This window comes from Heteronotia binoei, chromosome 3 (assembly GCF_032191835.1).
Source record: "Heteronotia binoei isolate CCM8104 ecotype False Entrance Well chromosome 3, APGP_CSIRO_Hbin_v1, whole genome shotgun sequence".
In the NCBI taxonomy this organism is placed as follows: Eukaryota; Metazoa; Chordata; class Lepidosauria; order Squamata; family Gekkonidae; genus Heteronotia; species Heteronotia binoei.
The window spans coordinates 176,045,594-176,062,030 of NC_083225.1; the positions used below are offsets into that span (position 1 = coordinate 176,045,594).

General features: G+C 45.1%; 1 protein-coding gene and 4 non-coding genes across 5 annotated transcripts; all 5 read left to right on the top strand.

Moving 5' to 3' along the window:
* The first annotated feature begins 111 nt into the window (after window positions 1-111).
* TAF1D (TATA-box binding protein associated factor, RNA polymerase I subunit D) lies at window positions 112-10,125 on the top strand. Its single transcript, XM_060234937.1, has 7 exons — window positions 112-249; window positions 3,588-4,056; window positions 5,283-5,458; window positions 5,659-5,713; window positions 6,993-7,054; window positions 8,986-9,132; window positions 10,060-10,125. Exons 1-6 carry the CDS (start codon window positions 125-127, stop codon window positions 8,990-8,992), a joined length of 894 nt encoding a protein of 297 aa, XP_060090920.1. The 5' UTR covers window positions 112-124; the 3' UTR covers window positions 8,993-9,132; window positions 10,060-10,125.
* On the top strand, window positions 9,434-9,505 carry LOC132569218 (small nucleolar RNA SNORD5). Its single transcript, XR_009555259.1, has one exon. It is a non-coding gene; the product is annotated as a small nucleolar RNA SNORD5 (small nucleolar RNA).
* A 2,704-nt stretch (window positions 10,126-12,829) lies between the features above and the next one.
* Window positions 12,830-12,967, top strand: LOC132569210 (small nucleolar RNA SNORA8). The gene has a single exon (XR_009555251.1). It is a non-coding gene; the product is annotated as a small nucleolar RNA SNORA8 (small nucleolar RNA).
* Window positions 12,968-13,971: 1,004 nt separating this feature from the next.
* LOC132569211 (small nucleolar RNA SNORA1) lies at window positions 13,972-14,108 on the top strand. Its single transcript, XR_009555252.1, has one exon. It is a non-coding gene; the product is annotated as a small nucleolar RNA SNORA1 (small nucleolar RNA).
* Window positions 14,109-15,691: 1,583 nt separating this feature from the next.
* Window positions 15,692-15,767, top strand: LOC132569209 (small nucleolar RNA Z40). Its single transcript, XR_009555250.1, has one exon. It is a non-coding gene; the product is annotated as a small nucleolar RNA Z40 (small nucleolar RNA).
* The last annotated feature ends 670 nt before the right edge of the window (window positions 15,768-16,437 follow it).

Here is a 16,437-nt window from a genome sequence, read left to right on the forward strand (position 1 = left end):
GAAGTGACTTGACAGACCTTAACACACTCATGCTCCCCTCTAGCTGTTTCCACCTCCCTTTGGTTGTGGTGATGGTGACTAATAATTGTGGATTCCTTCCTTTAGCACAACCAAGAAGCTGATCATGGCTGATAGAGAGGAAAGCTCCTTGTCTGAGGACTCTGAAGGATCAAGCACCAGCAGCTCCTCTGAGGGCTTGCTGCAAGCTTGCTCAACTGAAGCTACACCTGATAACCGAGATAAAGAGCCGTGAGTCTATTGTTGACCCCATTTATATATTCCATAAAACCAGGCCTTGAATTCAGCAGGAGCACACAGCTCCTGAGCCTTTCTGAGGGTTCCCCCTCCTCCTCCCCACCTCCCTTGTCCATTGAATAGTAGGTGCAGCTGCATAACAATCCCTGGATTAGGAGAGTGGGCAGCCAGCCAGCCACCAGGGGCTTTGCCATGCCCCCAGCAGCCCTCATGAACCCCTGGAGAAGCCCATGCCACCTTTCTCCACTTCTTATGTGATTTTGAGTGGCGGGTGGCTTGCTGGCCTTGGCTGTGGGCGGGGAGGGGCACCCAAGGAAAACCCCAGATGGGTGAGGCCTGCTTGGGCTGGTGAGGGGAATGGCATATGTTAATGAATTATGCTAATGAGCTCCACCTATTTTTCTACAAAATGATCCCTGCATAAAACTGTATTGAAGTTCCCCATCGCACTAGTCTTCGTGTATATTAAAGATTCTCCAGTATTCAGAAATTTGCAGGTGGACAACCAGTCTCTGGGGAAGAGTAAGCTTTTTTAGTCATTAATACACCCTAGCCATCCAGTCTGTATAATGGATTTTCTGCTATCAGAGTCTCATTTTAATATCCCACCATTCATTATACCTCCTTCCTCTCTCCATCTGGCCCTGTGGTGATGCTCATGCAGAAGTTTTCATTATGTATTTAGGGACCAAAGTTGAACGCTGCTGTTTCTAGGAGAAACTGAAGACTTTTAATATGCCTGTGTAGATCACATTACATTTTTGCACGGTAGATTTTGGCAGTCCATGGTGTCTGTAAAACTCCCCTTCAATGCTGCATTTCAAATAAATCAGCTTTGTTCATTTTCCAGGTTTCACCCGCATTTATAGTAAGGGGAAATACTTTGGTATGAATTATATTGGCCTTGGAAAGGGTTTCTTGTATAAAAATCCCACCAGGAACTCATTTGCATATTAGGCCACACCCCTCGGTGCCAAGCCAGCTGGAACTGCATTCCTGCACGTTCCTGTGGGGGGGAAAGCCCTGGGTCTTGATCACCAGCAGTGCTCACTTTAAGATGTGTTAGAGTGTGAGCTAGCTCACTTTTTTTAACCTCCAGTTCACACATTTTTGTCTTGGCTCAAGAAAAACCATCCCAGAGCAAAGTAATTTATGCAGTAGCTCACAACTTTAATGTCAGTAGCTCACAAAGTAGAATTTTTGCACCCAAGACTCCACAGCTTAGAGGGAGCATTGGTCACCAGTAACACTTTCTTACACTTAGGAAATTTTCTAGACGTGAAAGCTGGGCTATGAAGGAAGTTGACAGGAAGAAAACTGATTCATTTGAAAGGGTGTCAGACCAACAAGTGGGTTCTAGATCAAATCAGGCCTGAATTCTCTCTGTAAGCTAAAACTTTGGGGTCAAGTCACGTGGAAAGAATCACTGTAAAAAACCAGAATGGCAGTTGTAAGGTGACAGGAAAAGAGGAAGACTCAGCGTGAGGTGGAGAGACTCAATCTAGGAAGCCGTGACTCTTAGTTTACAAGACCTGAGCACAGCTGTTGACAGTAGAACATTTTGGAGGACACTGATTCATAGGGTTACCTTGGCTCGACTTGAGGGCACTTGACACACAGAGACACAGACCTTCACTGTGGTTTATAAACATCATCAGTTGTCCTATAACAGAGCAATACAGTAGTAATCTGCAGATGATTCTGTACAGTGGGATTGTATCCAGGAAATAGTTTTTAAAGACTTGATGTGTCCACTTCAGTTACTTCATTCATACCCCGCTTCTCCTTGGATTGCTCTCCCCTTCTCAGTGTTATTCTCGCAGGAGCCCTGTGAGATAGGCTAGGCTGAGTGTGGCTGGCCTCAGGTCTGTAGGAGCTTGTCAAAGTGGGCATTTTTAAAGGCCTCCCTATCATTGGAAATCATAGTTTGCCTTGGGTTGGCCCTGGGAGAGCTAGCCTGCCAGTTAAGGTCTGCCCAAGCACAAGCAGTCAGCAAGAGGAAGCCGTGGGAAATACGTGTATGCATACAGAGCCAAAGGGCTCACGGCTGAAAATTATTGGCAAAAAAAAAAAAAATTAAACATGTAAAGAGTATAATTATTCAAAGATTCCTACATACATAGTAAACATTAAAAAGCAATTTTATCATGCGTTTGTTCCTATGTTTTTCACTTTGACCTGATAAACTCCCGGTACGGCTGCTTTGCGGACTGCTGTTTTGTGGTCTCCCGGATCTCCTGGCTCTGAGATTCAGCGGCTTAGTGCCTTTGAATGTGGCAGTTCCTCTCAAGTCACTATGGCTAGTAGTCATTGATAGACTTATAAAAACATCAGAGAGCCCTGTTGGTTCTCTGGTCCAGCAGCCTGTCTTGCACAGTAGCCTAACTTCTTCTGGAGGGCCAACAACAGGGCAGAGAGGCCAAGGCCTTCCCCTCCTGGCTCTGAGATTCAGAGGCTTAGAGCTTCTATTGAAAAGGTTCCCTTTGTCACCATGGCTAATAGCCACTGATAGACTTATCTTTCATGCATCTTTAAAACTGTTTGTTCCTGTGGTGATCACTACATTCTCTGGCAGCGAATTCCACGTTTGAATCGCTATGTGTAAAGTAGAAATTCCTTTCGTCCATTCTGAACCTACTTCCCATCAGCTTCGTTGGATGCCTTCAAGTTCTAGTACTGGGGTGTCAAACTTATTTGTTATGAGGGCTGTATCTGACATAAATGAGACCTTGTTGGGCCAGGCCATGTCAGGTTGGGCTGAACCATGTCGGGCTGGGCCAGGTGTGTACCTATTTAAGATCAGGTAGCAGAGATATGAACTTTATAAAGGACACAGACAAACACAACTAAATGTTTTATTTTTTTTAAAAAAAGACTTAAAACATGCTTAAGACGTTAGCACTTGTTGGTCTTAAAGGTGCTTTCTCTGTATTTTTCCCACGGGATACAGGGAACTGGGCACTCTGACTCTTTCCTTCCAATAAAAGGGAGAGAGGCTTAGCTCAGTAGCTCTGCTGTGCGATTGAGAGAGCCTGGTAGAACAAGCTCTCCCTCTCTCCCCCCCTTCCTCCCCAAAGGGGGAGCCTTAGCCAGTGAAGAAAATAGAAGCTTTGCTCTGTAGCTCCTGTGCGATTGAGCAAGCCTTGCAAATAAAGCTGTTATGCAGAAGGAAGCAAGAGATAAGGAGAAGGAAGCAGATGACAGCCACTTGCTCAGGGGCCTGATTTGACCCTCAGGCTGCATGTTTGACACCCCTGTTCTAGTATGTTAGGAGAGGGAGAAAAATTTGAAGTGGTTTCAAAGATAAACAATTTGCTTTTGTGGTGTTACAGCTCACCTTCGAGTTCTCGGCCAGCCTCAAGAAAAAAAGTAAGAACCTTGAATTCAGCAAGACTCAGGGGGCGACGTGAGGATCCATCTGCTGCTGTAACGCGTGGAGGTCCTTCTGCTGTATCTTCAGCAAAGTATGGCGGTCAGCCAAAGTTGCCCAAACCTAAACTTGACCTGAAAGCCCTCTTTGACTATCTCGCCAGAAAGAGAGAGCTCAGGAGCAGGAATCGCAGAAGCCCTCAGACAGAAAAGGCCACGAAACGCAAGAGCCCTCAGACAGAAAAGGCCACGAAACGCAAGCGCCCTCAGAGAGAAAAGGCCACAAAACGCAAGAGCCCGGAGCCACGTACGAAGAGACCACGGCTCATGGCCTCAATAGGAAAACGAAGGAAGGGGTACCTTCCGTTTGCTTTTGTGCAGAAACTCTACGGACAGAAACATATTCCCTTGAGAATGGAGTGTTTGTTTGAGGTAAGCTGCAGTTGTGCTTCATTGACTGGCTGGACCAGTATTCCCCAGCATGGTGCCTGCCAGTATCTTTCCTGCTGCCCCGAAAGTGCTTTTAGGAAGTGGGAAGGGCTAGGTGGGGAATTTCCCCCAGCTTCTGATTGGCTATGCAGATTAATAGGGATCTTGATAGATAGATCCAGTTGGCAGCCGTCTTGGTCTGAAGCAGCAGAACAAAGCAGGAGTCAAGCTGCACCTTTAAGACCAACAAAGTTTTATTCAGAATGTAAGCTTTCGTGTCCTCTAAGCACGCTTCATCAGACAATAGTGTGGAATGGCAAGCAGTCCTAAATATAGAGAAAGTGGGCAGTGAGTTAGTATGCAGAGTCATGGAAATGTTTTTTAGCAGATTAAACGAATCACAAGTTAGGGTCTGGTGTTTGTTAGTTAACTGGGCTGAAACAACAACGAAAGGTAACATAAAGCAGATTGATGTCCATGTACTAAACCCATTCGTTATCCTGAGTGTGAAGTGCAATAAATGAGTCTGTTGTAATGTTTTTGTTGTTCAGTCTCTGGGTTAAAATGAGGGCCGAGGTTTCTCAGAGGTTTGATTTAAACGTGTAACACATATCAACGTAATTCTAGTTTGCCGTTAGAAAAAAGAATACATTAAAATATAGTGAAAGATGGGTTAGTATAGTTAATGAGATAAACAGCCAGTTTATTTGAGTATGTCAGTGCAAAGAACATTCTGATACACTATTCTAAAAGAGAAATACATTGGAATACTGTGGATATATAGCTATACCTGGCAAAAGTGGGTTTAGTATATGTAATGAGATTTAAAAAAAACCCAATATCCCTGTTTAGTCCTGGAGAGGTGTTTGTTCCAAGTTTCATAATAAACGAGGCTTCTGCCTGAAATGTCAAGTTGTTACCACAAGAGTTCTGTATAACCTCACTCCCTGACCTTTGAGGTCTTGTGATTCTCTGCCTCCTGTGGCAGCCATATTGTGGCTCTGCTCACTGTCCTGTGTTAGAATTAATAAGGTGACCAGTGGCTCGGAAAGGTTGGGGAGTCCTAGTCTGGGCTGTTTTGCTTATTTCTCTATATAATCAAACTGCATTTGATACCACTGAGGTCCTGACTGTTGGAAGCCTTGATGACTGCAGGCGGGAATGTGTTTGCTTTCAAATGGCTTCCTCCTGGCTTTTGACCCAGCATGACACATTTCTGCTTTTTCTAGCAAGAAGCTTTGCAAGGATTCTTCAAGTACATTGAAAAGCTGAAATTCGAGCACCACCTTGAGAAATCGCTGGCAAAGCTGGATGCCGCAGAGGATCTAGAAAAGGAGACTCTGGAGTCCCGGAGGCACAAATACTTGGATGACGATGGCCCTCTTTCTCCCATCGAAGAGGCAAAGTATGGAATCCCTTGTTTAGAGCACTCCTGTTGGGGGCAGGGATGTTGTACACTTATGTACAAGTTGCAGTTATGTGCAGTACAGATGATTTTTGGAGTATAGTGTTTTGTGTTTGGGGCGGCTGGGTCGTCTTAAATTCAGGGTTGCTTTTCTTTTAAGTAAGTGTGGTAGCCAATCCATTTGGGTGCTTGTGTTTCAGTGGAGACAACATGAATGAAGATTGTGACACAGAAGACATTGGTGCCAGGATTGTGGTAAGCTGTTACTGAATTTAAGTTTGGAGGCTGAAAGCCCATCTGGGCTATATTCTTCGAAACGCTTGCCAACCCTACTTCAGTTGCGCTAGGAGAAAGCCTTAGATGGACCATATAGAATCAGCACTTCAATCAGATCCTAGTTTCTGTGCCTTCTACATAAGAACATAAGAGAAACCATGTTGGAGCAGGCCAGTGGCCCGTCCAGTACACTCTCACACAGTGGCCAAAAAACCCCAGGTGCCATTCTATCTAGCCATTAGCAGAAAATGCAGGCAGAGATGGATTTTCTTCATGTTTCCCCTCCTCTCCACCTTTTTGACTCTCAGGAGGCACTAGTAGGACGGGCCTTCAGCAAGAAGGGAAAACTAAATTGCACAAATTCTGAACCTTTGTATTGCCGTGGCATGGTAAAAACAGTAGGGTTTTATGCTTCAATTTTCTCTACATTAAGAAGTCTCAGAGCAGCTTACAATCACCTTCCCTTCCTCTCTCTGCAATAGGCGCCTTGTGAGGCAGGTAGATGGAGCTGAGAGAGTACTGAGAGAACTGTGACTGATCCAAGGTCACCCAGGAGGCTTCATGTGGAGGACAGGGAATCAAAACCAGGTTTCCAAATTAGTGCACATATTTCAGCAACTTCACCCCAGTTTACCTGGCTATCTGAATTATGCCCTTGTTCTTCTAGTAAACGGATTTTTTTTTAATGACCCGGTCGTGTTGACAGCGTGTCTAAGCTGTGTATACTGAGGTGACAAACCTGCTTGCATTTCAGCAGTCGTGCCAATATGAACTTGTTCAAGGAATATGCATTTCAACACACAAACCTTGGTCTGAAATCAATCCCCCTCCCCCCCAGTACTGTCCTCTTATCCATTGGTTCTCTAAAGAGTACTTCTGTTTTATTAGGGTTTGTAGAATCTTTCGGGATCAAGTGCCGTGTTCTACTGGAGAAAGTTTTCCTTTCAGACGTTTCGTTCTCAGCTGCGGAGAACATCCTCAGTGGCGTTGCAGCCGGAGCAGGCGCTCTGACCTTCTTGGCTGCTGTGCATTGAGTGGGGCCAGGGCTGCTGGAGAGCTGCTATTTCTAGGACACCACTGCAACGCCACTGAGGATGTTCTCCGCAGCTGAGAATGAAACGTCTGGAAGGAGAACTTTCTCCAGTAGAACACGGCACTTGATCCCGAAAGATTCTACAAACCCTAATGATGTTACCAGCCGTGAAAACCTGAAATCTTTGATAGTACTCCTGTTTGTTTTTCTCTTCCGTTCCTTTAGGACAACAGCTGTTTCATATTGAGTAGCAAAATCCCAGAGAAGAAATCCAAAAGGAAGACCAAGTGAGTGGAATCTATTTGGTGTCTGTAAAGGGAGATAGCATTGTATCTTTGTTTGCAGGGGGGCTGCTTTGGCAAGGACGGGTGGAGGAGTATTGGGGAGGGGCTGTGCTTGGCTTTCAGAAGATACCAGGTTCAGTCTCCAGCATCTCCAGACAAAAGCGATCAGGTGCTACGTGGTGTGGAAGTCCTCCGCCTAAAGCCCTGGAGGGCTGCTGCCAGTCTGGGTTCCAATTAAAAATTAATTGTTGTATGGTGTCATGTATGGAACAGCCAGGAGATTCCAGAAGGTGTTGTGTGGCTGCTGAAGCTGTAGCTCTTTCGGCATCATTAGTAGGTATGCTGAGTCTTAGGCTGAGACCGCTGTGACTTGCCTAAGGTCACCCATGTAGCTTCAAGTGGGGAATCGAACCTGCTTCTCCAGATTAGATTCTTCTACTTTTAACCGCTACACCAAGCTGGCTCTCTGGGTACTGACCTTGAAGGACCCAGGGCCTGATTTAGGATAAAATAACTTCATCTGTGTTCGTAGATGAGGACAGTAACTGCTAAGCAGGGAAAGAGAGGCGGGGAGTGGGGTAGAGCCGGTGTAGGGGAACTGGTGCTCACTGCTCTAGCTCAGCACTGTCAGCAGCACCCACTTGCAGGTCTAGTGATTGGGCAGGAAGGGCAAACTCCAAATAAGCGTGTTTTGTAGATGCTAGTCCAGTGCCTCAGCACTGCTGCTCGTCAACCGTATTTGATGTAACATGGTCGGCAGGCATCAAGCTTTTATACTTGTGTCCAGGACTTTTTTGAGCAGGAATGCATTTCCAGCTGGCTTGGCATCGAGGTGTGTGTGTGTGGCTTAATATGCAAATGAGCTCCAGCCGGGCTTTTTCTGCAAAAGCCCTATGTGAAACAATGGTGCCATCAGGGGGTGCGACCTAACATGCAAATGAGTTCCTGCTGGGCTTTTTTCTACAAAACCTCTGCTTGTGCCCGTTCAGCCAAGGCTTCCCCACTAAATAGCAAACCTGCTTAATGACTGATCAAGATCACGCACGTGAAATATGCCTGCTCGGAGACACCATGTCAGTCTCCGCAACTGGCCTCACATTGCGCCTTTCCTGCTTGGTTAAGGTACTTAGGAGGTACACTTCGTACTTCCTACCCAGCTTCCTTCTTTTCAATCACATTGGTGGCTGTAGTAGAGCATGGGTGTCCAGTGTATTGCCCCTGAGCCAGGTGCAGACTTCCTTGGGCACAGCCTGCCTGGAATTCTTAGCCAAAAAAAATTGTTTTTTTTTTTGAGCTGTTCAAACTTAGTTTTGCTACAGTTGTAATTATGGAACTGGGACATTGTGAAGAATTAACTGATAAAAGGAAAATTGTAATTATAGAATAGAATACACACTTTTAGACTTCTTTAATTTTATTAACCTGACAACGTTTCCCACTTGTTTTTAGGGCTTGATTTAGTGCTTTGAAGGGTTGAACTTTCAATGAACTGAATCTTGTGGAGAGCATAAAAAATGAACTCTGTTTGATAATCTTTTCAGAGATGAAGAAATAGCAAAAATGGCTGAGAGCCGCCACCATCAGTGATATAATCCTGGCGTTAGATTTGAGACTTTATCCTGACTGAATACAATCCACAGGGTTTTTTGAGCATCATCTAGTCTGCTAAATAACAGTACTCTCATTGACTTGATTAAGTGGTGACTAAAATCTCGCAGTGTAACTGCCCTTTTGTAGGAATACATTGGATTAAACTGTTCATTGCACTGTTTTTGTATCACAAACAATGTGAAAAGTGTAAAGATTATGGCTATGATACTTTAAAAGTTTTGTTTGTTAAAGCAATCATGCCATAAATATTACTATCAAGAGTTTTATTAGAGTTGGCTTACGTATGTAGTCCTTCCTTGCTTTAATTGATGGCTTTGTTACAGATCCTAATTTTGCATGTTACGGGCGAGCACTCCATGTCATAATCTGCTTTGGGGAGAGAAGCAAGGTCTCATTAAAAGGAGCAAGAAAACTGGAATGTTGTGGTCAAATTATGCAAGTTCTCAGTTGTTCCTTCAACTCTCGTTCAGGTAAATGTTTTGCCCCTGTCGCTTTGTGCTAAAAGCTTCTCCCAGCGAATGGCAAAACTTTTGCTGTCAGCTGCGTTTAAGATTTTATTCCTTGTGTTCGGGGCTAGCCAGTTGTGTGTGAAAAACTCTGTCGAGCCAAGTAACTGTTAAGCAACCACTGTAAATTTCAGTGTTGCACTGCTTTGCAGTGTCTCTGTCTGTCTCTGTATCTATCTACATACAAACATTCATTCATTTCTGGGTATAGGCTCTCCAGCTTAAAGCAGCAGTGTGGCTCAATCGGTCCAGCTTCTGCACAGCAGTTCATGTGATGATTGTTCTGTTCAACTGCTGAGTGATTCAGAAATGAACTAAACCTAACATTCTGACCTGAACTGAGTGCACTGTAACAGTATCGTCTCCGGCATCAGTTTGGGGTATATGAAAGCCAACCCTAAGGATAATGGGTCACCAGCTTTGTTGAGCCCTTGCGAATGTTGAGAATAGGTAGCCGCCACAAAGTGGTTTCTTATTGGAGGAGCCCCTCAGCGAGCCATAAAATGGCTGCCACAGAGATGAGGGCCAGTTGCAGAATGCTTGGAGGTTGCGAGCCAAGTATCCTTGAATGGAGGCAGCTTTTTTGAGTAGATGTACCGTGCAGGCACAAAGATGATTCCTCCAGGGCTGTTCTAAAGCACATCCTGTTCTTGTAAGACAAAAGACAGGATTGGTTCTTGCGCTTTGAGGGACAAGAAATGGGCTCCAGGAAGTGTGTTGACAGGTACCTTGGAAAGTAAAGGCGACATATTGGGGATCGCCCTCTTAAGTCTGCAGAAGCCGACTGTTAAAACACAGTGCAGGCATCTAAGCACCTGTGTACTCAAAGAGCCTTTATAGATATTCCAGCTAATGCAGAATATATAGTTGACATCCTGTGTTGCTTTTCAGTTTCACAGCTACTAATGACACAGCATCTGAACCATTTTGGAGCAGCGCCCTAATACAAAAGGATTCAACTGCATATTCATTGGTCCTATGTTCCGTCGAAGAGTTCAAAGAAATCGATTGTATGGTCTGGTTCCAGATCTTCTCCTTGCTTTGGATCGGCTCACATTCAATTTGCAGCCACTGGCTTTTGGGGTTCTCTTTTTCTCCCCACAATTGGAGTTAACTTGGAGAGAGGATGTTTGAACTCTCAACATTGTGAAATTGAAAACTGCCTGCTAGGATGGTAGCCCTGCTTAGCCGTAAGCATATGGGTCTGGTCTGGTGATACCGTGTCTTCAGACCTCAACTGATACCTGCGGTGGCATGGGAAGGCCGGAAGAGACTTCTTTTGAACTCAGACCAAACTTTGGGAGTCAGGTGCATCTCTGGAGAGCTACAGAGTTCTCCTGCTTGGGCTTCTTGTCCCCCACTACTTGCCTTAGGATTCTTTCCAAACTTTGCTACCCAGCCAGGCCCTACATTCATTTTGCACAAAGAGAGCGCTTTAAGAATGAGACCTGCATGCTTACAGAAAGCCAGCTTGAACGGAAATAAAGAAGGCTTCTTGAAACGCCCTACTATGCCGTGGGATGTGGCCACTGTTTCTGTACGGACCATCTTTTTCACCGTGCCTTTGTTCCTTCTTTGTGGAAGGGAGGCTGAGTTGACTGATGACCGTCATGTAAGTTGGTTACATTTTAAGGAATTAAGTTGCTAGCTTTATCTAGCACGCCAGTTGTTTGTTGAGATATATGAAGCGGTTTAGGCTGAGGGGGTGTGACTGGCCAAAGGGTCAGCCAGCAAACTGCCATGGCTGAGTGGGGAAGTGAACCAAAGTTTTCTATTTCAGTTCCAACACTAACCACGACATGTGTCACCTTCAACGTTGCTTCAGATATTAATGCACCTTCAGTTACTCGTACAAAGGTGTCTTTTGAGGGAGAAATGTAGTTTTTTTGTGAGTAGTTTTTTTAACCAAGAAATCACAAGGGGGAGGTTTGAGCCAGTTTGGTGTAGTGGTTAAGTATGCCAACTCTTATCTGGGAGAACCGGGTTTGATTCCCCACTCCTCCACTTACACCTGCCGGAGCTATTGCAGGAGTTGTCCTTTAAAGGGCAGCTTCTGGGAGAGCTCTCTCAGCCCAACCGACCTCACAGGGTGTCTGTTGTGGGGGAGAAGATAGAGGAGATTGTAAGCCGCTCTGAGTCTCTGATTCAGAGAGAAGGGCGGGGTATAAATCTGCAGTCGTCTTCTTAGCAGGTTTGTTAAATAACTCTAGTGTTCCTGTAGTGGAGTTTTCACCAGGCAGTTAAACAGGAGCTTAAACAGCTTGACTTGCCATCTGAAGTTGGTGGAGGTGATGTCAGTTTATCTCACGGCCATGAAAATGCTGCCTGTAGACCTTAGAGGGAAACAGCACAAAGCCCAGACGGATGCCTGCTAAGGCAAGGGCGTTTTCCAGAACACAGATCTCTCAACTTTGGGGTGTCCGGGGCAAGGTCTGATGCTGAATACTTTGTTCCTGTGTATGCTCTTTGAAAAGGCTTCATGGTTCCTCGAGTGTGAATTTGCATAAGGAAGACTTCAAGCGTTTGTAAGCACAGCTTCAGGATTTGGCTAGTCCCATAGACAAAAATCCTTGGAGCAAAGTGCTGAGACTGAACCCTTCCTTTGCAACCCACAGCTGATTTTCGTATTGGTTGTGTTACTTACAGGAAGGAACATTGCACTCATTTGGGCAGAGCCATAAGCAGCTTGTGAAAACCCTGGCAACGTTCACAACAGCTTGGGTAGGGGTTTTGTGAAATTGCATGAGGCTTGCGGCAGAACACCCTAAGCTAGGTTGTTTTTTGATGCCACCCGTTTTTCCCACCACTGTCCCTCCCAGATTGTGTGCCATATATCAGGCCCTTAAGGTAAGGGTAGTCCCCTGTGCAAGCACCAGTCGTTTCCGACTCTGGGGTGACGTCACATCGTTACGTTTTCACAGCAGACTTTTTACGGTGTGCTTTGCCATTGCCTTCCCCAGTCATCTACACTTTCCCCCCAGCAAGCTGGGTACTCATTTTACCGACCTCGGAAGAATGGAAGGCTGAGTCAACCTTGAGCTGGCTACCTGAACCCAGCTTCCGCTGGGATTGGACTCATGTCGTGAGCAGAGGGCTCGGACTGCAGTACTGCAGCTTTACCGCTCTGCGCCATGGGGCTCCTAGAGCTTTGTTCTCCCCCACCCCCCACCCCAAAAGGCCTCTGGCTGTTGGACAGTTTCAGGTGGGTATCCACATTGGTCTGCAGTAGATGAGCAAGACTGGAGGCCAGTAGCACAACACCTTAGAGACGTCCAAAATGTTCATAGTATATGATTTTGAGAGCAAGGGCTGCCTTCGTCAGATTCAACAAAGAGCTTTGAGTCGCCGAAGCTTCCACTTGGGAATCTTGCGGGTCTGTAAGGTCCTGGCTCTATGTGGCAATGAGATAATAGAGATTTTTAGCCTGGTTACATTAGTATGTACGATGGCTTTTTGTGATGGTAACTGGATGCCATGCTCACATTTTACAAAAAAATCTCTTAAGCTGTAAGATGAAGGGTCTTTATTTCCAAAATTTGTTCTTGCTTTTAGCATTCCTTTTGAAAGGAGGTCTTCTGACTCGTTCCAGGGAAGGAAGAGGTAAGTTACGTATTTCTTCTTGAGATCTTTTTTTTATTGAGGGGGAAACATGTGGCTAATAGGCACTGCATGGTATCTACATCCAGCAGCATGCTCCTGGTGGCATGTTCAAAAAGCAGTGCGATAGCAACTCAGCATGTGGCATCGTTGGTTTCAAGCTGCTGTGCTTGTTCAACCTGGTATTTTTGCTGAAACAAGCGAGATCTGCCACTCAGAAGGTGGCGAAAGGCGAAGTGACTGGATGCCAGTGTCACCTTTGCTTCTGTGGAAGGCCTTTGAATTGCTCCAAAGACCCAAAGTGCATTCAGGCAGGAAACAGCATCTTGGGAAGGAATTGTCCCAGTATTTTATAACCACTATTGTGCTCAGAATTTTTGTGTGTGTGCCAGTTGGGTGTCCCCCCCCCCTTGTGCTTGACAATAATTTGTTTTTATTTATTTAAAACATTTCTGGGCTGCCTTTCCTTGCAGTTAGTGTCCCCAGTTGTGTACCTTAAGATTCCCATGAGTGACATTTATTTTAAACAGTCTTTAGTTCTAGAAGGCAGTATGAGTAGGTAGTCTGGTGCAGTCATGCACACCGGTGTGACTCCTGATGCCCAAAATAAAGTGCCAGAAACAATCACTGTGATCTATGGCTGCTATGTTTTATAATTAAAGTACATACGGTCCTTACATAATGCTTTGCCAACAAGTATTACAGCAGAAGGTTTTGTTCCTGATTAAGAAAAGGCTGACTTCCTATGTAAATGTTGAGTTGTGAATAAGAGGTATGTCTAAGTAACACAGCATGAGGTCCTTTATCATACTAAGATTCCATTCAGTTATATGATGGTCCCTCGTGCTATAATTATTATGGTTAATTCTAAGGAAATAACCACAGGCAAAGAGCAACTACAAAATGGGCTTCCATCTAGATGCTCGTCATTTACTACAACTGATTACAGGGACTTGTCTCAGAATTCTGTTTGCTCACAGGATCTGCAGGGGTGGGGGGGGGAACGTGCTGTGGTCTTGAGCTCACAATAGCACAATTACAGCTCACAATAGCACACTTCTCTTTTTCCAGGGATTCCTGATGAGGCAGTTTCCACACACCACAACAGTCTTTGGAGGCAACACGGATGAAATTAACCTCCCTGAATTCCCTTCAGCATGCGTAAGGAGCAGCAGGGAAAGATAACTTTAGAATTGGAGAGCTGTCTGCCTCATTTTGGTATCCCAAGGACAGGCACCACTCTCTTGGTGTCTGGACTTAGCAGTGAGGCTACAGGAAACACAGGTTTAGCTTCCATCATTGTGAGATAAATTCCATTGGTGACAATGAGGCCTGTAATACCTGCCAAAGAAAGTGAACAAGAAGTGACAGGTTTGTATTCCAGGATGACCTTTTCATGGGCCGGAGCTTCCTTTGGCAAAGCCTGCGAAAAGTTTATGCTGTAATAAACCCCTGTCAGTTACACATTGTTATCTAGCAGTGTGGTCAGCACTAGGCAGTCTTTGCTGTTTTGAAAGTTATAATTAAATCATCTACAGTTTTCTGTGTGTGCTAAGGTTGGCGCATCAGGACCTTCCTGTGCCTTTTTTTAAATATAAAGAGTGAAGCCTATAAGGGAAGCACATGGCATGTTTTCTTTACAATATCAGTTATTCCAGTAAAATCTCTTAGATTTTGAATTTGCTCGGCTATAGCATTTAAAACGAACAGGATTAGGAAAACAAGTCAGATTTTTAGTTCAGGTAAGTGTGGCCTTGAGGTCACAAACATTGGCAACTCTTAAATTGTGTTTTATCACCTTTGTGTGTTGATTTTATTTTTTACTTTTTATTTAGCAAGTGTATTCAGGGCACTGGGGAGTTTCCTGGGAAAGTCACGTTGCTGTCCATCTGTGTTAGATTTGAGAAGCGAATTGAACAGCATTTTAATTCAGGTGCAGCATAAGGGTGCCTGATGTAACAAACAGGGAAGAGATCAAAAGTCATTGAGTCTTCTCCCTGAAGGAAGGTTCATTATGTTTAGATGCCCGCAAATTGTTCTCTGCCCAGCGATGAGGAGAAGACCATAGTTAGAAGTTTTGACACTGCTGATGCCTGACTTGACGAGATAGTTTCAGGTGAGCAGCTGTGGGTATCTGAAGCAGTAGAACAACTTTGAGTCCAATGGCACATGAAAGCTAGCTTGATTAAACCTTTGTTGGTCTTAAAGGTGCCGCTGGACTCAAAATTAATTCTACTGAAGTTCAGATGTTACTGTTCCTGGCAATTGACCATGAAGGGGGAGGGACGGTGGCTCAGTGGTAGAGCATCTGCTTGGTAAGCAGAAGGTCCCAGGTTCAGTCCCTGGCATCTCCCAACTAAAAAGGATCCAGGCAAGTAGGCGTGAAAAACCTCAGCTTGAGACTCTGGAGAGCCACTGCCAGTCTGCGTAGACAGTACTGACTTTGATGGACTGAGGGTCTGATTCAGTATAAGGCAGCTTCATATGTTCATATATGTTCACCAGTGACTTTAGGGGAGGGACGGTGGCTCAGTGGTAGAGCATCTGCTTGGTAAGCAGTAGGTCCCAGGTTCAGTCCCTGGCATCTCCAACTAAAAAGGGTCCAGGCAAATAGGCGTGGAAAACCTCAGCTTGTATATAAATCATAATGAATTCTGTTTCTGTTTTTTTTTTTTAAGGAACCCAGGTTGCTCATCTGCCTCCTAAATTGGTAAGAAACAGGTTATCACTGCTTAAAGTGTTAAAAGGAGAAACTTTGGGAGTTAGTAATGCCCCAGTTAGATAAAACAGCACTCTGTAGTGAAAGCCCTATTCGTTGCCATGTGAGGGGTTCGGTACATATTTGTCTTGTGTCTGAATGGCTCACACCCACTATTTGTATAAAAGAAAGGAAGAAATGGCCTCTGTGACCAGCGCAAGAGTGAAGAATTGTTATGATGATTGGCCAAGGATGTTCAACTGCTCTGAACACAATGAATGAGAAATCGCCATTCTGAACAATCAGTCTGAACAGCCTGCCAGCCAGCAAAGGAAAAAATACCCTCCTTGCGTTGCCTAGCAGGCCTGTTGCAGATCAATTGATTTGTCACATGTCCCTCCTCCACCTGTGCAAAGATGTGGTGTCCTTTTGGACTGATCTGTTAACATACCTAGAAGTAGAGGTCTGTCACCAAGCCAGGTGCTTTTAAAGCAAGGTTTCAGCGACTGGTTCTCCAAGGCAGGACTGAGCACACTGAGCAGATCACAGTGCAGATGCGTCTTTTGCAGTCTTCTTAGCTTTGTGAAAGCAACATCACCCCAGAGTCGGAAACAACTAGTGCTTGCACAGGGGACCTTTCCTTTCCTAGCTTTGGGAGAGCAGGGGGTCATTTGAGCTCATCCAGGGAGAGGCTGGGGCTCAGTGGCAGAGCATCTGCTTTGCATGTGGAAGGTTAAAACTTCGGCACCTCAAGAAGGATCAGATAGGGGATGATGGACCTCCTAATGGAGAGCCACTGTTAGAGTGGCCACGCTTGACCTTGGTTAGACCCCCTTGATAAATGAACGGCCTGACTCCATGTTTAAACAGCTTCATAAAGCATGTTTTCTTGCAGCGGTAAACTAATGATTGTCTTATTTCAGGAAGGATGCATGGCTGAAATGGGATGAAATTAAACCAGGATGATCACAAAG